Source organism: Schistocerca americana, chromosome 5 (assembly GCF_021461395.2).
Source record: "Schistocerca americana isolate TAMUIC-IGC-003095 chromosome 5, iqSchAmer2.1, whole genome shotgun sequence".
NCBI lineage: Eukaryota > Metazoa > Arthropoda > Insecta > Orthoptera > Acrididae > Schistocerca > Schistocerca americana.
The window spans coordinates 564,568,731-564,596,455 of NC_060123.1; the positions used below are offsets into that span (position 1 = coordinate 564,568,731).

A 27,725-nucleotide genomic window follows, 5' to 3' on the forward strand; every position below is an offset into this window, starting at 1 on the left:
AAAATCTTCTATTCTCTTCCTGTCTTAACTGTTTCTAATCCATGTTTCACTTCCATAGGTGGCTACACTCCACACAAATACTTTGTGAAAAGACTTCCTAACTCTTCTGTCTATACTTGATGTTAACCAATTTCTCTTCTTCAGAAACACTTTTCTTGCCATTGCTAGTCTACATTTTACATCCTCTCTATTTTGACCACCATCAAACAATGGAAAATCCAGGATGGAATGTAATAATACAAGAAAAGGAAAGTTGCTACTCACCACCATCAGTTATTTTGCTGCCCAAGTAGCAGAACTCATCTACTACCTTAACTGTCTCATTTCGTAATCTAATGGCCTCAGCACCACCTGATTTAATTCAACTACATTCAATTATGGTACACACCTAATTATTGTCCTGTGATAAATGTCAATATGGCTATATGGATTTTAAGCTAGCAATATGAAATTAAAAACCTGGAGTGAGTGCAAATAGTTTATAAAATTATAGTTTATAAAATTATGTGAGAGAAATTCTGGTCTGGAATTATTTTCAGGGGTTGAATTATCAGTACTGCTGATAGGCATGTATAAAAATATTTGATACTACTCTAGCTTTAAAACTAGTATTTGCTTCTTCGAGGAGGAGAGAAGGAATAGGTTGGGGGATGTTCAAAATTAAGGGCACATCACTCAGCTTATCGGGCGTACTGATATTGTGCCTAATGAAGGTAAGTACTAACCATCAATTGTATCTCAGAATTTTATACTTTTTTTCAAGTGGATTTTCCTTTTGATGCAAATAGTTCATGGTAGTTTAATGACAGATAATTATTATTGCAGTTGCTAACAGCTCCTTCTTTTGCTAATATGTACTTTGACTTGTTCCACATCCATAAAAATTCTCTTTCATGTTGTGAGTTACAGAAAACAGTGAGTGAATGAAAATAAATAATAATAATGTAATACTCAGTATACTTTTGGAAGGTGGCCCAAAAGACAGAGAGAAGGCATTTATGTAGAGCCCATGAAAGTTTTCTCTGAAGAATCAACAGTTATTGTATGTATGACTCAGTGAGTGTTGATGTCCACCACATATGAATGAAAGTATGTTCAATATTGCAGGCTCTTACAACAGGTTCAGTCCCCAACTTCATTGATGTTATCCTCAATTTTGGTAGTAGTGCTGTTACTGATGATAACCTGTTACATCAGGCAGTCAGCAATGGACTGAAGATTGTCTTCTATGGCGATGACACTTGGCTGAAACTTTACCCAGACAAATTTGTGAGAAGTGAGGGAACTTCATCATTTTTTGTATCTGATTTCTGGGAGGTAAGAGGTTTCTGCAAATGTGTGTGTAGCATGTATTCAAATAGTGTGCAATCAGTAATTTAATGATCTATTGTTGAAGGTTGATAGCAATGTTACACGTAACTTACCATCTGAACTGAATTCCGATGACTGGAGTATAATGGTACTCCATTATTTGGGCTTAGATCACATTGGACATGTTGAGGGACCAGAAAGCCATCATATAAGAACAAAACTTAATGAAATGGACAGTGTTGTACAAAAAATACATGAACAGTTTGTTGTCAAGGTATGAACAGTAATATTTTTTTAACTTCTGTTCTCCAAATCATGGAGGAAATGTGTACTATACAACCTGAAATTGCTCCATTTGTCTGGAATTTGCAGTTGTGTTTTAGAATACCAATGGAGGAAAACCATCTCTTATGGTCATCTGTGGAGATCATGGAATGAAAGATTCTGGTGGTCATGGTGGTGCATCACTACCTGAAATAACAGTACCAATTATTGCTGTGGGGCAGAGCTGTGTACAGAGATATTCCAGGTATAGCAATCATTATATGCATCTTTTTAATTTCCTTATCTTTGTAAATACTAAACTAGATGATTTTTATATGTTTACTAAAGGGAAAAACAAGTGCATACTCAGAACCATGTGATAGCCATGTTACATACACTGAGAGGGAAAAAAAATCGCAACACCAAGGAGGAGTTGTACGACATAAATGAAAGTTGGTAGGCCTGTTTCCAGATCTGAAAGATGATGTCTGTTCAAATTTCCCACCAATCGCATAAGAGTGGCACTAGTAGCACCGCTGTGAGAATGCAAATGAGGTTTGCTTTAAATGCATACCGTAGTGGATGTGAACATTAATTACCTTTGAGATTGGACGTGGTGAGTTGATGTTAGCCAAGAATGTTTTTAAGCCGACAAAGGTGCTATTATCAGCACCTTACTGAGTTTGAACAAAGTTGTGTAATAGGGTTATGAGAAGCTGAATGTTCCTTCTGCGACATTGCAGGAAGACATTGCAGGAATGTGACCACTGTACACGATTGCTCACAGCAGTGGTCATGAGAATGTACGTTCACTAGAAGACCGGGCTCTGGACAGTCGTGCCACAACTGAGTTGGAAGACAATTGTGTGCCAGTGTGCTGGACATAGTGGACCTACACCTGGAGTTATGGTCTGAGTTGCAATTTTGTATGACAGCAGGAGCACTCTCTTAGTTATCCCATGCACCTGACTGCAAATTTGTATGTAAATCTGGTGATTCGACCTGTCGTGCCACCATTCGTGAACAGCATTCTAGTGGGTGTTTACCAACAGAATAACACTCAGCCACAGACTGCTGTTGTAACCTAATATGCTCTACAGCGTGTCAACATGTTGTCTTGGCAGCCTCAATCACCAGATCTATCTCCAATCGAGCATATATGGGATGTTCGTAGTCAACGACTCCAGTGTCATCCGTGAACAGTGTTGACCGTCCCTGTACTGACTGACCATGTGCAACAGGCATGGAACTCCATCGCACAAACTGACATCCAGCACCTGAACAACACATTGCATACATGTTTGCATGCTTGAATTGAACATTCTGGCAGTTACACCAGTCAATAATGTACTGGCATTTCACATTTGCAATAGCTTATCTCGAGCTTACGTTAACCTGTGATCTTGCAACATTAGTAACTTAAATATGTTATAGAGACCAATGTATTTCTAAAATTTCATTACTCTACAGTAATTATTTTTTGGTGTTGAAATTTTTTCTTGTCAGTGAATTTTAAAATCTGTTCTGAACATGAAAATAAATTCATTTTCAAAATAATCACATTGTCTGTCCTGAGAGTGCCTAGTCATTGCAGTTGCATATATGCCTTGATGGTAGTTAGAGATGAGGTATGACAAATTGTACAGCTGTTAAAATATTTTAATTGAATAAAAGTGACTCTGTGCATGTTGTTTGCACACTGCTACAAGAGACTTCTAAATTTTAGCCCTCTCTGAAGCTCTCACCATTTGGGAATGGTTGACTACGTATGTTATACTATTATTTAGTTGTACAATATGTAACATGCAGAATGCTTCCAGTTAGAAATTCATCACAGTGTCATCTACTTCTATAGCAGCAGTTTTTTCATATATATTGATGCCATGGGGAATCTTGCGTATTCCTACTCTCTGTCCACTCTTGGATTATCTGGAAAACAAATATTTGATATTTCTACTTCTTCAGGATTATAGTGTTTGTTTTTTCATATCCTTTCATTTAAGTGGACTGTATTGGTATGTTGTTTCTGTAATCTTCTTTGTACTTCATAAGTTAAATAAATTATTTTGTTTGCTGTGACTAAATTACAAGGGGGGGTTTGAAAAGTTCTCGGAATGGATTAGAAAAAAAGCACTTACATCACTGAAACTTTTTTATTTTTCAATGTAGTCTCCTTTAGATTAATGCCCTTGGTCCAATGATGTTCCAGTGCCTTGATTACATCTTCAAAATCAGTTTCCTCCAGGCCTGCAAAATAGTTGTCAACTCCGGCTGTCAATTCTTCGTTTGAAGTGAATCTTTGTTCACCAAGAAAAATATTCAGTTTTGGGGAGAGATGGAAGTCTGACAAAGCCATATCAGGTGAATAAGGTGGGTGTGGCAACAATTCATACCTTAGTTCGTGTAATTTTGCCATGGCGACGACACATGTGTGCGGGCGCGCATTGTCTTTATGGAAGCTGACTTTCTTCCTTGCTAAACGTGGCCTTTTCTCGTGTATCTTTTGTTGCAATTTGTCCTGGAGGTTAGCATAGTATTCTCCAGTAATTGCTTGCCCAGTAGGGAGAAAATATACAAATAGAATTCCCTTTGCACCCCAGAACACTGATGCCATGACCTTTCCCGCCGAAGGAATTGCCTTTGCTTTCTTTGGTGGCAGAGGATCAGCAAATTTCCACTACTTCAACTTGTTTTGTCTATGGGGTATAGAAGTCCACCCAAGTTTCATTTGTGGTCACAAACTGGTGCAAAAAATCTTGTTCGTTTCTCCTAAAACAGGCCAAACATTGTTCCGATATGTCCATTCTCAGGTGTTTTTGATCCAGCCTCAAGAGTTATGGCATCCATCTTGCAGATAATTTTTCATTTCTAATACTTCAGTTAAAATGTAATATACCCTTTCAGATGACGTGTGGCAAGCGTGAGCAATTTTACACACTTTCAATTGGCAGTCCTCCATGACCATTTTGTGCACTTTTGCAGTGATTTCTGGAGTAGTGACACATCTTGGCTGAACACTGCATGGATCATCATCTAAGCTTTCCCGACCAAATTTAATTAATTTGTCCACTTAGCAACAGTTGAATATGAAGGAGCCGAGTCCCCCAGTGTATTCTGGAAATCGGCATGAAAGTCCTTTGCTTTCATACCTTTCTTTATGAAGTACTTAATCACTGCTTGACTCTCAATTTTTTTTAAAGAATAACACTTTGAGGAGAGGTTCTATACTAAAACTTGATGGTGAAATGTTGATTCCCTGTGACTTGGCATTTGCTTTAAATTTTGGTGACTGTTCCAAAATTATTCCACTTGGCTGTACCAAGAAAGCCATGTACAACTTGAACAGAAATTTTTGTCAAAACTGAAATAGTGCAGAGGTTTCCATAAAATTAGGTTCAGTTGGAATCTGATCTCGTCCTGCAAGAAGTGGCTCAGAGGACAATGAAAGAATTCTCTTGAAGCTCACTCATAATTTCTGATGTTGATGTTTTTAGTTTGACTATTGACTGAATTCTTTTTGAGTAATATTTTGAGTGTGCTACAGAATTCTCCCTTTTCTAAGTACACATCTATTGTAAATTTATTGATTGCAGTAGCCTGAAGTTTTTGTAAATGTTTGTATGGAGTATAATTTTAAAAAACTTATAGATATACAGGGTGAAATGAGTGTAAGTGCTGAAAATTCTATGGGTGCATGAGGATGGTGTACTGACAAAACTACATCAGTATTTAAGTCATTTGCAGACTAATAATTGTAGCTGTTACAAGTCACATGTTTTCAGGTTGGATAGTATCTCGACGTATGTGTGGCAAAAGCAAGCCATGTCTGTTTTCCCCGGGGCAGCAGATCAAACATTAAAGTGTGGATTTATGGACGCAAAACAGATAATCTGTACTGACAGGTGTCATCCACATCACAGCGTAGGTATGCCCATGCAGAAAACATCAGATTGTAAAGTTTGTGACATATTTGCGGGAAAACTGATGAGAAAAAAGCAACCACAACACTGATGTATGTATGTATTAAGGTACCATGTATAAAAATATCTGCACTTATACCCATTACACCTGTATATCTGTGTTAGGAGAAACCTAAAACGTGTCTAACTTAAAACATAATGACTGTGCTGGAATGAATGAATGAGTGTGTGAGTGATTGAGGGAGGTGGGGGGGGGGGGGGGGGAGGAGGAGAGAGAGAGAGAGAGAGAGAGAGAGAGAGAGAGAGAGAGGAGGGGGGATAGTTTTAGTGGCGGAATCCCGGGAAAGTATTGCACATCTACATATGAGAACACATCTAACTTTCGTGTTACCTACTTTTGAGTGGAAGCCAATACATGCCGAAACAGGTTAGTTCATCCGACAACAAACCTTACCTAACATTTGCCAGTTGATTTTATAAGAGCTATCAAACAAGCTGTTTTTAAACTTCCTGCGGATGTTCGTGAGGAGATTAGGAAAGAAGTATGTAATGTGTTGACAAGGGCATGTTCGCCCAAGTGTAGTATTGGGTGCGGTAGCGTTCGTAGTAGGATATTAAAAACACACCATCAGGCAGAACTGTAATTTATTTATTACCTCTTTTGTCAAGTAATAGTTAAAGATATGCCATTTACTAATGTGCAAGTCATTCTCCATTGCGTGAATTACTTTTTGAATAAAACTCCTGTCAAATGATGCTCCCTCTGCACAACACATTCATCTAGGTGGCGTTGGAAGCTTTCCGTAACTCGACGTAAAGTATTCCCTGGGACATTGCCGACGGCAGTTTTGATGCGATCCTTCAACTCAGGAATGGTGGCACAAGTTGTTCGGAACACTTCTTGCTTCAGGTAGCACCAAAGGAAAAAGTCTGCACATGAAAGGTCAGATGAGCGAGTCAGCCAGGAAATGTCACCAAAACGAAAAATTACTGTACTGGGAAATCTCTGTCGCAAGAAATCCATGCAAATTCTGGCTGTATGCGAGGTCGCTCCGTCTTGTTGAAACCATGATTGTCCCACATCCACATTGACCATACCTAATTGGGGAAGAATGAAGTCTTGCAGCATCTTTAGGTAGCGTTCACTGGTGACAGCTATAGCTGCACCGCTGTCATCCTCAAAGACGTAAGGGCCAATAATCCCAAAGGAAGCAACTCCACACCACACTGTGACACGAGAACTGTGCAAGGGCTCGAGGTGCAGTTCGTGCGGGTTTACATCACTTCAATAACGCATATTCTGTTTATTCACTGAACAACATAACTCGAAATAAGCTTCATCTGACATCAGGATGGTGTGCAACATTTGTGGATTTTGGCGAAGGAGATCACGCATGGTTAAACAGAATGTTTCGTGTGAAACCCAATCGCGAGGCCTAATTCCCTGGACAATCTGCAGCTTATATGGGTGAAAATGGAGCTGTTCGTGCAATATTCTCCTGAATGAGTGATCAGACATATGCACAGTTTGCGCATGATGATGAGCAGATCTTTTTGGGCTACACAATATTGCAGCACAAACATTTTCCATGGCTTCTGGTGTCCGCACAGTTCTTTCACTTCTTCGTGGTTTGCCATTGCCAACATAACCTGTTGTTCAAAATGCATGTACCCACCTCACAATGGTCCGTCCATCTGGAACTTTCCCATGACGTCCCAGATTGAAATGTTGCCGAAATAGACGTTGGGTAGCAATAACAGAGTCGTTATTCTTGAAATAACTTTCAACAGTAAAGGCATGATGCTGTGCATTCCTGCAGTACGTCATTGTACTAAGCAAGTCAAATTACGGTATGAATGCTGCCGCATCCTGTATTACAGCAGCAGAGAGATTTGCTTTGTGTTTTCTTTAAGTATGCTGCCGCATCCTGTATTACAGCAGCAGAGAGATTTGCTTTGTGTTTTCTTTAAGTGGATCCTGATATTATCATCTTACCTGCGGGCAAGGCCAATACTATGATTGTGTTACAGAAGCCGCATTATTTTCATAAGATGCAGTGTTTACTGAATGAGCCCATGTACCTGAGACTCAGTGCTGGCCTGACAAATAGTTGTAATAGGAAGATCTTGGAGAAAAGTTATTTGTCACAAGATATTATTAAGAGTCTTAAATCATACTATTCTGTACCTCCTAGAGTGTATTGCATTTTGAAGATCCATAAGGAAGTGATTCCTCTGAGGCTTGTTGTCAGTAATATAGGTGTTGTTGTGGAATACAATACACCCAAAACAAACTCTTCTCTGTTGAACCCAGTAATAAGTCAGTGTGTACATCACAATAGGAATTTGGTAGATTTCATATGGCAATTAAAGGGATTGTTTGACTGACTGGTTTTTTGGTAGGGTTTGATGTGGTCTCTCTTCACACATGTGCCTATGTCAGATTTATTACAGTTAGTTGAGGTTAGGTTCGGTATTGTGTTAACTAGCCTGTTTTGACTTGTGTCGACTTCCACTTACTTTTTAATCAATGACCAGTTCTATGAACTGAGAGATGGAGTTGCAGTGGGGTGTCCTTTGTCAAGTATTGTTGCCATTATTTTTATGAAAAAGTGTGATAAATTTGCTGTAGAGTCAGTGGCATTGAAACCTGCATGCTTTTTTTTAGATACGTAGACAATAATTTTATTATTGAGTCTTATGGGAGTGGGAGTTTGCAGAACTTTTCAGAACATATTAATTACATTCACCCAAATATTTGCTTGGCTGTGGAGCTGGAAAAGGGTAGTTCACCTTCCTTCCTTGATGTGCTAGTCAAGTCAACTCACTCTTATTTGAATCTTCAGGCTGATACTTGTAGCCATCCAGCTTGGCTTGAAGAGGTACTTTGTACTTCTGTTCGTAGGGTCCATGTCATCTCCGATCCTGGAAGTTTATCAGTTTGAAGTTACCTTTCACTGAAATGGGTATAATGAGAACAAATCATACACACATTGAATAATGTGAAAATGAGAATAATAATGTGATTCCTAAGTCTACAGCTTGCTTCCCTTACACCGGTTATATTTGTAACAGGATTAGTTGTATTCTGAGGTAACGTGATATGGAGTGTGTTTCAAACACTACCTAAGTTGTGGGTCATTTTAGGGACTGTTAAGGATGATGTTGGTTTGTAGAAGACTTGTGTCTACCGTACCCCTTGCACCAGAGGCTTGCCATTTGTAGGCCACTTACCAGAACTGTGGAAGACAGGATACAGAACATGAGTGTTACGTATCCTTACGATAGCCGAGGAGATATGCAATGTTGCCTTGGTTATGGTCATCTTATGGAATATAATTACACAGAGATTTTGGTGTACTCATTCAGTTACTGGGATAATGTTACTGAGGAAGTTGTTGACATTAAATTAGCAAGCAGTCTTATGGAGACAGAAGTTTTTATTTAAGTTCTGCCTGGCATCTTGCTATCTCTCTCTCCCAGTCAAACAACAGAGAGATGAACTGAGTTGATTCCATTCTTGTTCCTTGCTCTTAATTCTTCAGCTGTTAATTAGTTGTTCTTTTAAATGTGATGGCTACTTCCACTGACTCGAGAGAAAATTGTATTTTTAGCCCATTTTTGCTTTGTTTGAATTGGGTGGGTGAGGAAAACACATTTCTGTTTTTATAGCATGATTCACTTTATAAATACAGCAGAGAAATATTTGTATTTTCAGCTCTGTGTTTGATAATGAAAGAATTATTTCACAAATTGATTTAGTTCCTACATTGTCTGCTCTTCTTGGAGTTCCTATACCAGCTGGTAATCTGGGGAAAACCATGTATGGACTGTTGCATCACCTACCAACAAACAAACAGTTGTATTTCTTATATTATAATGCTCAACAAATGGCTGAGTTATTTGGAAAAACCTTTGAGATAACAGAATCAGGTATGCCAACAAATATTTTGACAATGTACTGTGCATTAAAAAAGTGTAAACAACTAGATAAGGAAATGTGTATAAAACTAATGGTATTATTTTTCTATAATGCAAGATTGTCATTCAGAATATCAAAAAGCTGTTCAACTTCATGAGAAATGGTTAATTTATGAACAAGAAGAAAAGAACACAGCCATTGAAACAACCATTGCAACATATTACTCTGCACTGTCATGCATGGGTTTCAAACTTACGGAGTCTCTGATAAAGTATGACATCCACACAATCTGTGTTGCCATTGGGGTGTTGTTGCAGGTAAGACCTCTGTATCTTATGTTTTTAAAAATAATTACAACAATCACAGGACAGAAATTACCACTGAATCTATTTGAGACCATTGTTGTGTTGAAAGGCCTTTGCGTATGGAATGTGTGTAACAAAATGTTCACATCCATCAGCTATGCTCTCAGTGTTCTTCTTCATGCAGCAGTCATTTTCCCTCTGCACTCCATTTTTTTATTGCTTCTATATATTTAATGAAATTGTTCTCTTTGTCATTTGGTTTCCAGGTAACATTTCTTCTGTTCAAAATTTTATTGTTAATGTGCTCTTTACTGTGACTTTTGCTTAGCATTTTTGAAACAATTTTTTCTCAGGCTATTTTTTGAATAGTGTGCTCCACTACTTTTAACAACTTTAGGTTTAAGATCGTGGAAATACCACAAACAGCTATATGGCAAAGTATCTATTTGATGCCTAATGTCATTTCTAACTGTACATCATGTGGTTAACAGTCTGAGTCTCAGTATAAGTACAGTGCATATTTCTTGGAGTATCAGATATGAATTAAAATCGATTTCCGCTATTCCAGACGAACATCTGTTGCCATAAGAATAGTCATCACATGTTACTTCAGTAATTTGTTGTGTGACATGTTTATGTCACTACCCCATTAACTCTGGTGTAATAGTAACATAGAATAGAAGGATATAATGCAACAGCAATTGATAATTTACTTTTACATCCAACCATCTTGCATGAAATATGAGGTTCATTCAAATGAAGAATGGTCAGTGTGTCTACCTTTGTCTTACACGTAAGATGGCACCATGTAACTGCGGGTATGGTGGCGCCATCAATTGGTAGAGAGACTGACGTGTGCGCACCGTTTGATGTTGCATAGCACCAGTGTTGTTTCATGCCGAAGAGACAATTTATCGTCCACTGTGTAGATGAGTAAGTGGGATCAAGGAGGAATGAATCAATTTTTGGTGGTGGAGGGCGATGGAGGGAGTTGGAGCCCGTGAAATGTATCGACGGATGAAGGCTGTGTATGGTGAGTACAGTCTGAGTCGTTCAAGTGTTGTGGAATGATCCAAACGATTCCGTCAGGGGCATGAGTCACTAGAAGACGATGCTCGTCCTGGACAGGCTCATCATGTCATCACACCGGAAATGATTGCGGAAGTGAATGCTTTAGTCTTGGACAGCTGCAAAATCACCGGTTACTGGTTTTTGCTTGGGCACCACCCATGACAAAGTGTGTGACTGAGTCCAGGTCTGGATCTGATAGCAGTCTACTGGCTAGTGTTGCAATGGGATAAATGTGCCAACAGTTTGACGGAGTAGAGGCAGCTCCAGTTCACAAAAACTGATAATGGCCAGGAGACTGGTGTGCTGGCCCCACGCCCCTCCATACCAAATCCAGTGACACCATCAGCAGAGAATGACATGGCAGTCAGTTGGTACTGATGGGCATACCAGGATGTGGACGTGGATGGAATTTGAGAGTGGAATGATCGAGAAATAGTCTGAACTGTGAACCCTCTGCTAGCCTAGTAAAAGGTGTCATACTGTTCTTTATTTATTAGAATGGCAAGGAGAGATAAGATGCAGTAAGCTTAGTTTTGGTTTATGCAACAGAGGGCCAAGACCAAAGTTGTTTTGTCTCTCTGATCCTGTCAGATCAGATCAAATCAAATCAATTCTCTGCCAAACTGTTAAGTTTGATCCACTTGATAGAGAAATGCTTCAGTTTATTGTATGCCAACTCCCCTCTCTCCCTCCCTCCCTCCAGAGGAACTACTAGTCAGCTCCATCCTTCCTTATAAAAAATGAAGTAGCGGTCTAACAAACAATTCAGTAAGGATGTAGATGGTCACCTGTTAACTTTCTAGTTGTAAGTGTCAGTATCCAGACAAAACCTCCACTTTATGCTACACTGATTGTTGCCAGTTCATATGTCCACTGTGGATTATTTTCACCAACATCAAATTATCAAAATAAATTTGAGATAGTGGCTGATCTTCAGCATATAGAGTTTGTGTTGGCATATTAAATTAATCAGTTTGGTTTTTTGAAATCTTCTTTCTAAAACACAATTTTTTGGTCACCCAGGCTTAATTTTGGTGTCTGCACCACGAGTTTTTTGTTTGTTTATTTCCTTCAAATGTAGTGTAGATTTAGTGTTAATTAGAACATTAATTTTTAGGCAACCTACCATACCTGCTGCCCAGTGTGACGCTCTGCTGCTTTCAGTAGCTTGTGAGGTTCATTTCAAAATGAATCACCACTTTCATCAGATTGACAACATTTACCTTACATGACTTGTGTTTTGCTCTCTTTTTCTTTAACATAGACAGAATAAAAGATTATCTGTGAAAAACTCAAACTGTGATGGTTTTGCAGTATTAATTTTGTTAATTGAAAATGTTTTTCACTTACAACAGTCACTTTAGACAACTGTTTGAAGGTGGTCTTGTAAGTCAAAAACCAGTTGAAGAAATAAAGTAATACTCCAGAACTCCCACAGTTTGTTTTTCATTAATAAGCATGAAATTTTTGTATGAAGCAATAATTCATGTATGCCTTAAAAAGGATATACACTGGCTGATGAAAAAGTGAAGCATCCATAAAGGAAGGAGGAAACAAAATGAAACGTCACAGATTGAGAGTCAAATTTCCAAAGAACTGGACAGTGTGAACCCAGTTGTCAGCATGACATTGCACACCATCTGGTCTTGATGCATGCACTGATTCAGTTGGGAAGGGTGTCATAAAGCTCTTGTACCCTCTCCTGAGTGAGGCTGGCCTGCATCTGTTGTAACTGCTCCTTGGTATCCTGCATACTGCCGTTGGATGTATTTGATGTCCTAACCGGCGCCATACATGTTCCATTGGGGACAGCTCTGGGGATATTGCTGACCATGGGAGTGTCTCAGCACCACACAGATAGTTCCTAGATACATGTGCCATGTGCGCATGAGCATTGTCCTCTTTAAAAAAGGGCACCACACTGCTGTCATATGAGAGGTAACGTATGAGGTTGCTGGATGTTTGTGTCACACCATTGTGCCATTATAGTTCCCTCAGTCTCTACCATCCCAACCTGTATCCATGCCTGATGGTTACCATGCCAGAAGTAATGCCACTGTGCCTTTCCAAAACATAGGAAGAATGGGATCTCTCTGCCCTTCTTGCCGATTGGTGTAGTGCAGAACTGTGATTCATCACTAAACACAAAGCAATGCCACTCACCAGCAGTCCATACTTCCCAGTCCAGCGCCCCTCTAAACATAGCAGCTTGAGTTGTGTTAATGCTAGACTACACGTGGAACTTTTTTTCCTAGTCTGGCCGCTGAGTGTCTCCGATTGACAGTGCGGGATGACACAGTATGTTACAGGGAGTCCATTACTCGTTCTTATTCAATTTCTTATTGTCACGACATAATCATGATCAAATCCAAATCTGAAATCAGAATCATCGATGTAAGCTCATATGCTATGGTTTGCTTCTAAAAAAGTGGTGCACAGTTCTCTTGTATTCTTGTCTGGTACCTAGGAGCCATAATTCATAGGTAGCAATCGCCATCTGATGTTTTTGACTTGCAGATGACCATTACAAGGCTTATCTTTATTGTTTTGTGTTACATGAGAGCATTTGAGTGTTCGAATAACAAACCATTGGTGTGCATCAATTAGACAGGCAACTTTCCATGCTGCCAATCCTTCCTGCCCTAAAGAGACAATTTGCACATAGTCTAAGCTTGAGTTAATCCTTTGGAGAATGTTGACAGATTCAACAGTGTACACAAGCTGCACTCTCCAGGCATTATTGATTAGAGTCACAGTGTGCTCTGCTTTAGTGCACCTAGAATGCAGGTTTACTGTTGGCTCCAATACACAGGTGGCTGTACGTAATGATTCCTGTACCTGGGAGAGTATTGAGAAACTGATTTATGAAAAGGAACCTCAAACTATGCAAGTCATGATGATGGTTCAAAACTTTGAGCAGTTTATATAAAAAACCAGCAGTATTATTCTTCTTCAGTAGTGCTACAGCCCTTGGTGAGCCTTGGCTTCTTCAACAATCTTTCTCCACACTTCCCTGTTATTTGCTGCTCTTTTCCTCCCCCGGACTCCCATACTGGTGATATACATTATTACCTTGTTGATCCATCTTCTTCTAGGTATCCCTTTTCGCCTAACTGAATGGATCACACCTTTCATCATTTTCTTTGGAATTCTATCCTCTGCCATTCTCTCGAAGTGTCCTAGCCATCATATTCGCTGTGATTTCACAAATTTTACTATGTCCCTGCCTTGTATTAACTCTTGTAATTCGACATTGTAGCGTATTCTTCAGCCTTCTTTCTCCCTTACTGGCCCATAGATTTTGCGTAGTATTTTCCGCTCAATGGTTCTTAGTGCATTTTTATCGTGTTCTGTCAACGTCCATACCTCTGACCCATATATGATAACTGGGTGGACTAGGGAATTATATATTAGCAGTTTACTTTTTCTTGTAACAAGGCTATTTTTGAAAAGTTGCATATTTGCAAAGTAAGCTCTGTTTCCTGCCTGTATTCTTTCCCTTATAGCCTTTCCAATACTGTTATCAAACCAGCAGTATTAGATTCAGCATACATGAGAAAATAGAAATAGAAAAATAGCCAAATTGAAACTTATTAATATTCTTTATAATGGAATAAAATTATACAGTAGACGTAAAAAAAAAAATTGAATCTCCTGTCTTCAAGGAAGCCACAAAAACCTATTAACCCTCAAGTGGTTGCGTCTATGTATAAAGTGCACTAACTGCAGATAATATTGTCCTGTACTGTTCCATTGTTGTATTACAGTTGAAAGCCCATACTATACCTTCATTATTGCTTCAGCTAACACAGTAGCAAGTTGTACTGTCACATATCCTAGGGAGCAGCAGTAATATACGAAGGTTGGAACTTTCATAGTGGCAACTATTCATTTACAGCTCATACAAAATAGATACGAGTTTCAAAGTTTTACTAATCTTCAAAGTAGTCACCAGCATTGTGTATAAGCCATTACCAGCAATGTGGAAGTCGTAGGATACATTTTGAACAGCGTGGTCTATTGCCCGATGAATGTGTAGCAGTACTGAAGTGAATGCGTGAAGTGTTTCCTTCAATTTAGAAATCGAGTTGAACTCACGAGAGCTTAAGTCAGGGGAGTGCAGTAGGTGATATAGCACTTAGCAGCCCCATAAGTCAAACAAATCAGTAACAGCTTGCACTGAACTTGCTTGAGCATTGTCCTGCAAAACGATGGTCAGGTCCTGCAGAAAGTGTCATCACTTCTGTCTCTATGCTGTTCATTTTTGGAACACAACCTACGGCCAGCTTAGAGACAGAAATTATGACACTTTCTGCAGGACGTGACCATCATTTTGCAGGACAATGCTCAAGCATGTTCAGTGCAAGCTGTTACTGATTTGTTTGACTGATAGAGCTCCTAAGTGCTGTACCACCTACTGCACTCCCCTGATTTAAGTCCTCGTGAGTTCAGCTCGATTTCGAAACTGAAGGAAACACTTCATGGCATTCGCTTCAGAACTGCTACAAATTCGTTGGTCAGTAGACTGCAACGCTCGAACTGTCAACACAACGGGCACTGCTAAGAGTATCCTACGAGTTCCACATCACTGGCGACGGGTTATACACAATGCTGGTGACTACTTTGAATGTCAGTAAAACTTTGAAACATTTATTTTGTACGAGCTGTAAATAAATAGTTGCCACTATTAAAGTTCAAATCCTTATAAAATAAACAGAAAGCTAGCTGCTGAAAAATATACAGTCTTTACAAGAAAATGATCCAGATTGCAAGCTAGCAGCACAATCCCTCAATGAGGCAGTTGTATACAAGATAAACAGTTGGCTGCAATTTGATGCAGCTTCGCTCTTTAATCTTAAAGTATGTCGTTTCTGCGGAGTAACACTTGTACGTGGTTTACTTTATTATTGTACAAGTAAACAATGATTCAGCTCATTTAATGTAAGTTTATTTTACCATTCATTAGTTAAACTAAATTAAACTATGATTTTACTCATACGTGTTGGTAACACAAAGACAGCTATTCTTTTCGTGTGTATGTGAAGTGCACCGCATGCCTGCTTGTGTTACCAAAAATGGCTCACCTGCTCAAGGTTAAATTGAGAATGGTACAGTGTATCAAAGAAAAAAGTGGCCCCACGTCAATAATACACACGTCCAATCATATAAATGGACCATTTTATTTAACATCAGAAAAGATAAAAAAATTGCACCAATTAAAAGTCATGACATATGTCAAAAATGGTCATTCTGTACCTCTAGACATTTTTTGTGCTTGTGAAATCACATTTAAACTCACTCAGTTGTCCCAGTAGTCTGATGTATGTTTTTCTACAGCCAGTCTACTGTTTTAGTGTTATTATCATATGCAGTAGAGTCCCGTTAATCCGAACTAATTGGGATCGGACCTTGGTCAGATTACCGATTTGTTCCGATTAGCCGGAATTATGGTGACGAGTTTCTAGAATGAAATATACCAAGCAGATATGTAGGTACACCATGGTAACAAATGGGAACAAGTGTGGGAACAACGGCTCACTCTCACTCCTTGCCCCTGTTGTTGTGCGTTGTTGAGACCTTTGTAGTGTCTGAGGTCAGTGCACTGCCAGTTGACTCGCAAAGTGCTTGGTTATGTTAGTTATCGATTGCTGGCACGCGTAACAATTGTATTCTATTCGTTCAGGTGTACTGTTGTACATATTTTCGTCATGAGTATACTGAAACATACAATGTTAACTCTCAAAGAAAAACTGAATGCTTTGAAGCGGGTAGACAATGGTGAGAATGTATCTAAACTGGCAACAGAACTGGGTGTTGGTAAAGCAACCATTTGTGATTGGAAGAAGAACCGTGTGAAGCTTGAACAGTCCTGTGCAACGTCTTCGGGAAAAACACTCGAAATTCGACAGACTTTGAAACAGTCCCAGTACTATAAAGTGGATGAAGCTCTTTTCCTTTGGTTTACGCAGGAAAGAGAAAGGGGGAACTCCTTTGAGTGGAGCACTGGTTCAGGAGAACGCTGTTTACTTGAACAAGTTAATGAATGGTGATGTGTCTTTTAGTGCGAGTATGGGTTGGTTGGACAGATTCAAAAACCCTCATGTAATCCATCAGCTAACAATTGTTGGAGGGAAGCTTTCTTCTGAGCATGATGCAGCGAAGGAATACTTGGGTGAGTTTGAAAAAATGATAAGAGAGGGAAAGTATTCTCCCCAACAAATTTGTAACGATGACGGGACTGGCTTTAATTTTAGGGCATTGCCAACAAAAAACCTGGAATCAAAAGCAGAAGACCACGCTCCTGGTTTTAAAATGTGCAAAGGTCGTTTGACTTTATTAGTGTGCAGCAACGCTGCTGATAATCAGAAGCTGCTTTTAATGCTGATTGACAAATCTGCTAGGCCCAGAGCTTTTAAAAACTGCAACATGAAGTCTCTGCCCATGTGTTATCGCAACCAGAAAAAAAGCGTAGATGGATGGTAAGCTGTTCAAAGAATGGTTTCATGGCCAATTTGTTCGCTTTGTTCGATGGTTTTCTAAGGAAAATCATTTGTCTGCCTGTGCAATCCTTTTGATTGATAATGTGCCATATCACCCCAGCACTGAGGAATTATGTGATGGAGAAATTGTGTCAAAGTTTTTGCATCCGAATGTTACACCACTTCTACAGCTGATGGACCAGGGCATACTGCAAACATTAAAACTGTTTTACAGAAAACAATTTTTAAGAATGCTGATCCAAGATGATAGCATTCCTTTAGTGGACAAAATAAAAAAGACCAATTGAAGGACGTTGTTTATTGGGCCACTGAGGCATGGCAGAATATTTCAGAAAATACTCTGAGAAAATCATGGAGAAAACTGTGGACATCTCTTGAATTTCAGGACAACCTAGTTGAAAATGAGTAGGAAAATCTACTACAAATGATACAGAAAATCCCTGGATGTGAAAAAGGTAGTGAAGGAGACGTAGATGAGTGGATGGGGCATGTGTGGAAAACCTTACTGATGCTGATTTAGTTGCTGCTGTGACTCAAGACCAGGAAGAAGTGGACTGCTGTGACAGAAGTGACAATGAGCCTGAAAGCAACAAAGGAGAGCTGGTGCTACACAGTGACACAGCAGAAGCCCCTGACCTCGCACTACGTTATTTGGAGCAACAGCTCACTGCTACACCTGCTGATTTCATGTTTATGAGACGATGGAGCAACTATGCATCATATAACAGTCTGTCTTCATTACACCATAAAAACGATGAGTTTTTGTATATAAAAAGCAGGGATGGAATGTCCGCTGTATTTTAGTAAGTTTGACAGCTTTTTTAAAATTATGATTATTTAAACCTAATGTTTTCTTGCCAAATTTTCTAATATATGTTTACTGTACTGTGTAAATTAAAATAGTGTGTATGTACAGCAGTTTACTGCACAATTTTCCGTACTTAGACGAAAGTTTTCATGTTCGGATTAAGTGAATGTTCTACATCTACGTCTACATTGATACTCCGCAAGCCACCCAACGGTGTGTGGCGGAGGGCACTTTACGTGCCACTGTCATTACCTCCCTTTCCTGTTCCAGTCGCGTATGGTTCGCGGGAAGAACGACTGTCTGAAAGCCTCCGTGCGCGCTCTAATCTCTCTAATTTTACATTCGTGATCTCCTCGGGAGGTATAAGTAGGGGGAAGCAATATATTCGATACCTCATCCAGAAACGCACCCTCTCGAAACCTGGACAGCAAGCTACACCGCGATGCAGAGCGCCTCTCTTGCAGAGTCTGCCACTTGAGTTTATTAAACATCTCCGTAACGCTATCACGGTTACCAAATAACCCGGTGACGAAACGCGCCGCTCTTCTTTGGATCTTTTCTATCTCCTCCGTCAACCCGACCTGGTACGGATCCCACACTGATGAGCAATACTCAAGTATAGGTCGAACGAGTGTTTTGTAAGCCACCTCCTTTGTTGATGGACTACATTTTCTAAGCACTCTCCCAATGAATCTCAACCTGGTACCCGCCTTACCAACAATTAATTTTATATGATCATTCCACTTCAAATCGTTCCGTACGCATACTCCCAGATATTTTACAGAAGTAACTGCTACCAGTGTTTGTTCCGCTATCATATAATCATACAATAAAGGATCCTTCTTTCTATGTATTCGCAATACATTACATTTGTCTATGTTAAGGGTCAGTTGCCACTCCCTGCACCAAGTGCTTATCCGCTGCAGATCTTCCTGTATTTCGCTACAATTTTCTAATGCAGCAACTTCTCTGTATACTACAGCATCATCCGCGAAAAGCCGCATGGAACTTCCGACACTATCTACTAAGTCATATATAAAAAACAAAGATGAGGTGACTTACCGAACAAAAGCGCTGGCAGGTCGATAGATACACAAACAAACACAAACATACACACAAAATTCAAGCTTTCGCAACAAACTGTTGCCTCATCAGGAAAGAGGGAAGGAGAGGGGAAGACGAAAGGAAGTGGGTTTTAAGGGAGAGGGTAAGGAGTCATTCCAATCCCGGGAGCGGAAAGACTTACCTTAGGGGGAAAAAAGGACAGGTATACACTAGCACACACGCACATATCCATTCACACATACAGACACAAGCAGACATATTTAAGTCTTTAAATATGTCTGCTTGTGTCTGTATGTGTGAATGGATATGTGCGTGTGTGCTAGTGTATACCTGTCCTTTTTTCCCCCTAAGGTAAGTCTTTCCGCTCCCGGGATTGGAATGACTCCTTACCCTCTCCCTTAAAACCCACTTCCTTTCGTCTTCCCCTCTCCTTCCCTCTTTCCTGATGAGGCAACAGTTTGTTGCGAAAGCTTGAATTTTGTGTGTATGTTTGTGTTTGTTTGTGTATCTATCGACCTGCCAGCGCTTTTGTTCGGTAAGTCACCTCATCTTTGTTTTTTATATATAATTTTTCCCACGTGGAATGTTTCCTTCCATTATATCTACTAAGTCATTTATATATATTGTGAAAAGCAACGGTCCCATAACACTCCCCTGTGGCACGCCAGAGGTTACTTTAACGTCTGTAGACGTCTCTCCATTGATAACAACATGCTGTGTTCTGTTTGCTAAAAACTCTTCAATCCAGCCACACAGCTGGTCTGATATTCCGTAGGCTCTTACTTTATCAGGCGACAGTGCGGAACTGTATCGAACGCCTTCCGGAAGTCAAGAAAAATAGCATCTACCTGGGAGCCTGTATCTAATATTTTCTGGGTCTCATGAACAAATAAGGCGAGTTGGGTCTCACACGATCGCTGTTTCCGGAATCCATGTTGATTCCTACATAGTAGATTCTGGGTTTCCAGAAATGACATGATACGCGAGCAAAAAACATGTTCTAAAATTCTACAAGAGATTGACGTAAGAGATATAGGTCTATAGTTTTGCGCATCTGCTCGACGACCCTTCTTGAAGACTGGGACTATCTGTGCTCTTTTCCAATCATTTGGAACCCTCCGTTCCTCTAGAGACTTGCGGTACACGGCTGTTAGAAGGGGGGCAAGTTCTTTCGCGTACTCTGTGTAGAATCGAATTGGTATCCCGTCAGGTCCAGTGGACTTTCCTCTATTGAGTGATTCCAGTTGCTTTTCTATTCCTTGGACACTTATTTCGATGTCAGCCATTTTTTCGTTTGTGCGAGGATTTAGAGAAGGAACTGCAGTGCGGTCTTCCTCTGTGAAACAGCTTTGGAAAAAGGTGTTTAGTATTTCAGCTTTACGCGTGTCATCCTCTGTTTCAATGCCATCATCATCCCGTAGTGTCTGGATATGCTGTTTCGAGCCACTTACTGATTTAACGTAAGACCAGAACTTCCTAGGATTTTCTGTCAAGTCGGTACATAGAATTTTACTTTCGAATTCAATGAATGCTTCACGCATAGCCCTCCTTACGCTAACTTTGACATCGTTTAGCTTCTGTTTGTCTGAGAGGTTTTGGCTGCGTTTAAACTTGGAGTGGAGCTCTCTTTGCTTTCGCAGTAGTTTCCTAACTTTGTTGTTGTACCACGGTGGGTTTTTCCCGTCCCTCACAGTTTTACTCGGCACGTACCTGTCTAAAACGCATTTTATGATTGCCTTGAACTTTTTCCATAAACACTCAACATTGTCAGTGTCGGAACAGAAATTTTCGTTTTGATCTGTTAGGTAGTCTGAAATCTGCCTTCTATTACTCTTGCTAAACAGATAAACCTTCCTCCCTTTTTTTATATTCCTATTAACTTCCATATTCAGGGATGCTGCAACGGCCTTATGATCACTGATTCCCTGTTCTGTACATACAGAGTCGAAAAGTTCGGGTCTGTTTGTTATCAGTAGGTCCAAGATGTTATCTCCACGAGTCGGTTCTCTGTTTAATTGCTCGAGGTAATTTTCGGATAGTGCACTCAGTATAATGTCACTCGATGCTCTGTCCCTACCACCCGTCCTAAACATCTGAGTGTCCCAGTCTATATCTGGTAAATTGAAATCTCCACCTAAGACTATAACATGGTGAGAAAATTTATGTGAAATGTATTCCAAATTTTCTCTCAGTTGTTCTGCCACTAATGCTGCTGAGTCGGGAGGTCGGTAAAAGGAGCCAATTATTAACCTAGTTCGGTTGTTTAGTGTAACCTCCACCCATAATAATTCACAGGAACTATCCACTTCTACTTCACTACAGGATAAACTACTACTAACAGCGACGAACACTCCACCACCGGTTGCATGCAATCTATCCTTTCTAAACACCATCTGTACCTTTGTAAAAATTTCGGCAGAATTTATCTCTGGCTTAAGCCAGCTTTCTGTACCTATAACGATTTCAGCTTCGGTGCTTTCTATCAGCGCTTGAAGTTCCGGTACTTTACCAACGCAGCTTCGACAGTTGACAATTACAATACCGATTGCTGCTTGGTCCCCGCATGTCCTGACTTTGCCCCACACCCGTTGAGGCTGTTGCCCTTTCTGTACTTGCCCAAGGCCATCTAACCTAAAAAACCGCCCAGCCCACGCCACACAACCCCTGCTACCCGTGTAGCCGCTTGTTGCGTGTAGTGGACTCCTGACCTATCCAGCGGAACCCGAAACCCCACCACCCTATGGCGCAAGTCGAGGAATCTGCAGCCCACACGGTCGCAGAACCGTCTCAGCCTCTGATTCAGACCCTCCACTCGGCTCTGTACCAAAGGTCCGCAGTCAGTCCTGTCGACGATGCTGCAGATGGTGAGCTCTGCTTTCATCCCGCTAGCGAGACTGGCAGTCTTCACCAAATCAGATAGCCGCCGGAAGCCAGAGAGGATTTCCTCCGATCCATAGCGACACACATCATTGGTGCCGACATGAGCGACCACCTGCAGATGGGTGCACCCTGTACCCTCCATGGCATCCGGAAGGACCCTTTCCACATCTGGAATGACTCCCCCCGGTATGCACACGGAGTGCACATTGGTTTTCTTCCCCTCTCTTGCTGCCATTTCCCTAAGGGGCCCCATTACGCGCCTGACGTTGGAGCTCCCAACTACCAGTAAGCCCACCCTCTGCGACTGCCCGGATCTTGCAGACTGAGGGGCAACCTCTGGAACAGGACAAGCAGCCATGTCAGGCCGAAGATCAGTATCAGCCTGAGACAGAGCCTGAAACCAGTTCGTCAGACAAACTGGAGAGGCTTTCCGTTCAGCCCTCCGGAATGTCTTTCGCCCCCTGCCACACCTTGAAACGACCTCCCACTCTACCACAGGTGAGGGATCAGCCTCAATGCAGGCAGTATCCCGGGCAACCACAGTCTTAGTCCGATCAGGGGATGCGTGGGACGAGCTGGCCGTCCCTGACAAACCCCCATCCGGACCCCCACAGTGATGCCCATTGGCAACAGCCTCAAGCTGTGTGACCGAAGCCAACACTGCCTGAAGCTGGGAGCGAAGGGATGCCAACTCAGCCTGCATCCGAACACAGCAGTTGCAGTCCCTATCCATGCTAAAAACTGTTTTGCAAAGAACGTCTGAACTAATCTACAGAGAGCGCAAACAAATCGACAAAATTTAAACGGTTATTAAAATACAAGATTGCCTAGTAAATGCAGTAATGCTGCTACTTGCGCACTGCTGACACTGCTCGGCGGCGGAAGGAGACTAAGCGAAATTACACTATTCAGGTACTAAAACACGATGCTACACTCTCAAATACTATAATACGCCCGAAATTTATGAATTAAACAATGCAAGTACCAAAAACACGCAAAGAAGTTAAGAATTAAACTATGTAGCAAATGAGTGAGCTAGGAGTATATGACTTGCTGCTGCAGCTGCTTATCCAACGGCGGCAGGGAGCATGTTTGGATTACCAGTGTTCAGATTAGCGGGACTCTGCTTTAATTTCCTTTTTAAGTATTCCCATAGATAAAAATCGTAAGTAGGCATATCTGACAGATGAAGCAGCTGCAGCCCTTCAGTTATTGTGTGTTCCGTGGAGACTTTATGAATATCGGACAACTTAGAAGAGGCATGTTGTACGTAACTTCATATAGCTTGAAGAAACAGCATTTAATTTCATTTTCCTTTAACTGAGAGCAGAAATTCTAAAAAATTGGGTGGTAAACATCTGTTTTGGTTGCACTTCCAAAGAACCTCAATATGATAATTCGATTACCAGAAACCATGTGCCAGATTCCAATCTTTTTATCCTGAATAGGAATTTTTAAACACAATGGGAATGTTTCTGGTGGACAAATAGCAATTAGTCTAGCCATTCAGATGATTGGAAAGGTGAAACCAAATTTTGTGAGTCATAAAATAGAGTGACAGTTCAAGTTTGCCACTCACAAGCTTTTTAAGCAATCTCTCACAATACCCAATCCTGTTTTCTTGAGGCATCCTCATTGGAATGCCATTTTGTTATCAACATATTTGCAGGAATACTGGAGTTTGAAATGGGAAGTAGCAAAATTGCATGTTGTTTTATCTTGAACATATTGTATCACTGAGGATTAATTAAAATGACATGCTGTTTTTAGACAAACATTAAGAGACAACTATTGTGATTCTGAAATACTGTAAAATAGATTAGTGGCATAAATTATACAAAAAGGCTAAAATTATTTTTATGTATTTTTTTGGTCGGGTCGAAACAAGGCCCTGGGAGTAGACAACATTCCATTAGAACTACTGATAGCCTGACAAAACTCTACCATCTGGTGAGCAAGATGTATGAGACAGGCGAAATACCCTCAGACTTCAAGAAGAATATAATAATTCCAATCCCAAAGAAAGCAGGCGTTGACAAATGTGAAAATTGCTTAACTATCAGTTTAATAAGCCACGGCTGCAATATACTATCACGAATTCTTTACTGATGAATGGAAAAACTGGTAGAAGCCGACCTCAGGGAAGATCAGTTTGGATTCCGTAGAAATATTGGAACACGTGAGGCAATACTGACCCTACGACTTATCTTAGAAAATAGATTAAAGAAAGGCAGACCTATGTTTCTAGCATTTGTAGACTTAGTGAAAGCTTTTGACAATGTCGACTGGAATACTCTCTTTCAAATTCTGAAGGTGGCAGGTATAAAATACAGGGAGCTAAAGGCTATTTACAATTTGTACAGAAACCAGATGGCAGTTATCGGAGTCGGGGGGCAAGAAAGGGAAGCAGTGGTTGGGAAGGGAGTGAGACAGGGTTGTAGCCCCTCCCCGATGTTATTCAATCTGTATATTGAGCAATCAGTAAAGGAAACAAAAGAAAAATTCAGAGTGAGAATTAAAATCCATGGAAAAGAAATAAAAACCTTGAGGTTCGCCGATGACATTGTAATTCTGTCAGAGACAGCAAGGGACTTGGAAGAGCAGTTGAACAGAATGGACAGTGCCTTGAAAGGAGGATATAAGATGAACATCAACAAAAGCAAAATGAGGATAATGGAATGTAGTCGAATTAAGTCTGGTGATGCTGAGGGAATTATATTAGAAAATGAGACACTTAAAGTAGTAAATGAGTTTTGCTATTCGGGGAGCAAAATAACTCATGATGGTCAAAGTAGAGAGTATATAAAATGTAAACTGGCAATGGCAAGGAAAGCGTTTCTGAAGAAGAGAAATTTGTTAACATCGAGTATAGATTTAAGTGTCAGGAAGACGTTTCTGAAAGTATTTGTATGGAATGTAGCCATGTATGGAAGTGAAATGTGGGCGATAAATAGTTTAGACAAGAAGAGAATAGAAGCTTTCAAAATGTGGTGCTACAGAAGAATGCTGAAGATTAGATGGGTAGATCACATAACTAATGAGGAGTTATTTTATAGAATTGGGGACAAGAGAAATTTGTGGCACAACTTCACTAGAAGAAGGGATCGCTTGGTAGGACATATTCTGAGGCATCAAGGGATCACCCATTTAGTATTGGAGGGCTGTGTGGAGGGTAAAAATCGTAGAGGGAGTCCAAGGGATGAATACACTTAGCAGATTCAGAAGGATGTAGGTTGCAGTAGGTACTGGGAGATGATGAAGCTTGCGCAGGATAGAGTAGCATGGAGAGTTGCATCAAGCCAATCTCTGGACTGAAGACCACAACAACATTTTTGTGGTTTTAAACTATTTGCAGATTTTATATGTTTGTATGTCTTTGTAAGTGATGGACGCTTTTGATGTTGCCCATACAAGCCAATTGTCCACAGATAAATATATAAATAAAAATAAACTTAATGAAGGCATGGGTAGTGGATAGGCTCACAAACAAAGAGTTTAACATTTATCTTGCAAAAAGTACTTGCAGTCATATATTTGTGTTTCTAGCAAATGTCTTTCCGTTTATTTCTTTATTGTTGTTCTCTCATTTTACTTCATTGTTTGCTGTAAGAACCCCATATGATGCCCCACGACTAAATAATTGCCTTTACCTCTACAATTTGATAAGATTTTTTGTTTTCTTGATGTATTCAGTCATGGGCTAAATTTAATACTGCCTTTGCCCGTGTGTTTGGCTTTAGACATAAACATATTTATTTTATAGAGTAAGATGTCGGTTAGTTTTATAATATCTTACAAACACCATTTGTGTACAAGCTAGAAGCTAATCTAAGGGTGCAGTGAAATGGCCTCCCTAATTTACCAGGTGTAGAAGTATGAAATCAGAGTTTCCCTGTAGATGGTGCTAGCAGTCAGTGTAGGGCCTTTGAGACCTCGTCTACAGCACCATCGGTCTCCTATAATGACTGAGGACGAATGTCAACACACAGTAACCCAAGTTTCATACATCGGTATCTGTTTCAGACCCATAAACATGTCGAGTTTTGTGCCTACGAACTACTATCTGCAGACAGCATTGGTTTTCTGTTATCATTAGAAGAGAACTGCTTCAGAATCGCATCAAATGCTTATCGAAGCTTTCGGCAAACATGCTCTTGGGAAAACAGTCTTTTGAGTGGTTCAAAAAATTCAAAAGTGGTGATTTTGGCGTGAGAAACAACGAGCATGGGAAACCACCAAAAAAGTTCGAAGACAATGAATTGCAGGGCTTATTGGATGAAGATGATACTCAGACTCAACAGAAACTCGCGGAACAATTGAATGTGATGCAAAAAGCTGTTTCTCTTTGGTTGAAAGCTAAGGGAAAGGTGCAGAAAGTGGGAAAATGGGTTCCACATGAACTGAATGAAAGACAGCAAGCAAACTGAAAGACCACTTGTGAATAGCTCCTTGCCAGATACAAAAGAAAGTTGTTTCTCCATCGAATAGTGACAGGTGATGAAAAATGGTTATATTTTGAGACTACTAAGTGCCTTAATCCTCCATGAACCATGGACCTTGCCTTTGGTGGGGAGGCTTGCGTACTTCAGCGATACGGATGGCCATACCGTAGGTGCAACCACAACGGAGGGGTATCTGTTGAGAGGCCAGACAAACATATGGTTCTTGAAGAGGGGCAGCAGCCTTTTCAGTAGTTGCAGGGGCAACAGTCTGGATGATTGACTGATCTGGCCTTGTAACACTAACCAAAATGGCCTTGCTGTGCTGGTACTGTAAACGGCTGAAAGCAAGGGGAAACTACAGCCGTAATTTTTCCTGAGGGCATGCAGCTTTACTGTATGGTTAAATGATGATGGCGTCCTCTTGAGTAAAATATTCCGGAGATAAAATAGTTCCCCATTCGGATCTCTGGGTGGGGCTACTCAAGAGGACTTCATTATCAGGAGAAAGAAAACTGGCATTCTACGAGTCAGAGTGTGGAATGTCAGATGCCTTTATTGGGCAGGTAGATTAGAAACCGTAGTACAAGTTTATATGCCAACTAGCTCTGCAGATGATGAAGAAATTGATGAAATGTGTGATGAGATAGAAGAAATTACTCAGGTAGTAAAGGGAGACGAAAATTTAATAGTCATAAGTGACTGGAATTCAAGAGTAGGAAAAGGGAGAGAAGGAAATATAGTAGGTGAATGTGGATTGGTGGTAAGAAATGAAAGAGGAATCCATCTGGTAGAATTTTGCACACAGCATAACTTAATCATAGCTAACACTTGGTTCAAGAATCATGAAAGAAGGTTGTATACATGGAAGAATCCTAGAGATACTAGAAGGTATCGGATAGATATTATATAATGGTAAGACAGAGATTTAGGAACCAGGTTTTAAATTGTAAGACATTTCCTGGGGCAGATGTGGATTCTGACCACAATCTATTGGTTATGAACTGTAGATTAAAACTGAAGAAACTGTAAAAAGGTGGGAATTTAAGGAGATGGGACCTGGATAAACTGACTAAACCAGAGGTTGTACAGAATTTCAGGGAGAGCATAAGGGAACAATTGTCACGAACGGGGGAAAGAAATACAGTAGAAGAAGAATGGGTAGCTCTGAGGGACGAAGTAGTGAGGGCAGCAGAGGATCAAGTAGGTAAAAAGACAAGGGCTAGTAGAAATCCCTGGG

General features: G+C 40.4%; 1 protein-coding gene across 1 annotated transcript in view; it reads left to right on the plus strand.

Annotated features, from left to right (window-relative positions):
- Positions 1-27,725, plus strand: part of LOC124616536 (GPI ethanolamine phosphate transferase 2) — a 91,735-nt gene that overhangs the window by 27,222 nt on the left and 36,788 nt on the right. The window contains exons 3-8 of the mRNA XM_047144853.1: positions 1,108-1,317; positions 1,397-1,585; positions 1,695-1,840; positions 9,214-9,428; positions 9,535-9,734; positions 9,832-9,988. Of these exons, the coding sequence (XP_047000809.1) occupies positions 1,108-1,317; positions 1,397-1,585; positions 1,695-1,840; positions 9,214-9,428; positions 9,535-9,734; positions 9,832-9,988 (1,117 nt within the window). The remainder of the gene's footprint in view (positions 1-1,107; positions 1,318-1,396; positions 1,586-1,694; positions 1,841-9,213; positions 9,429-9,534; positions 9,735-9,831; positions 9,989-27,725) is intronic.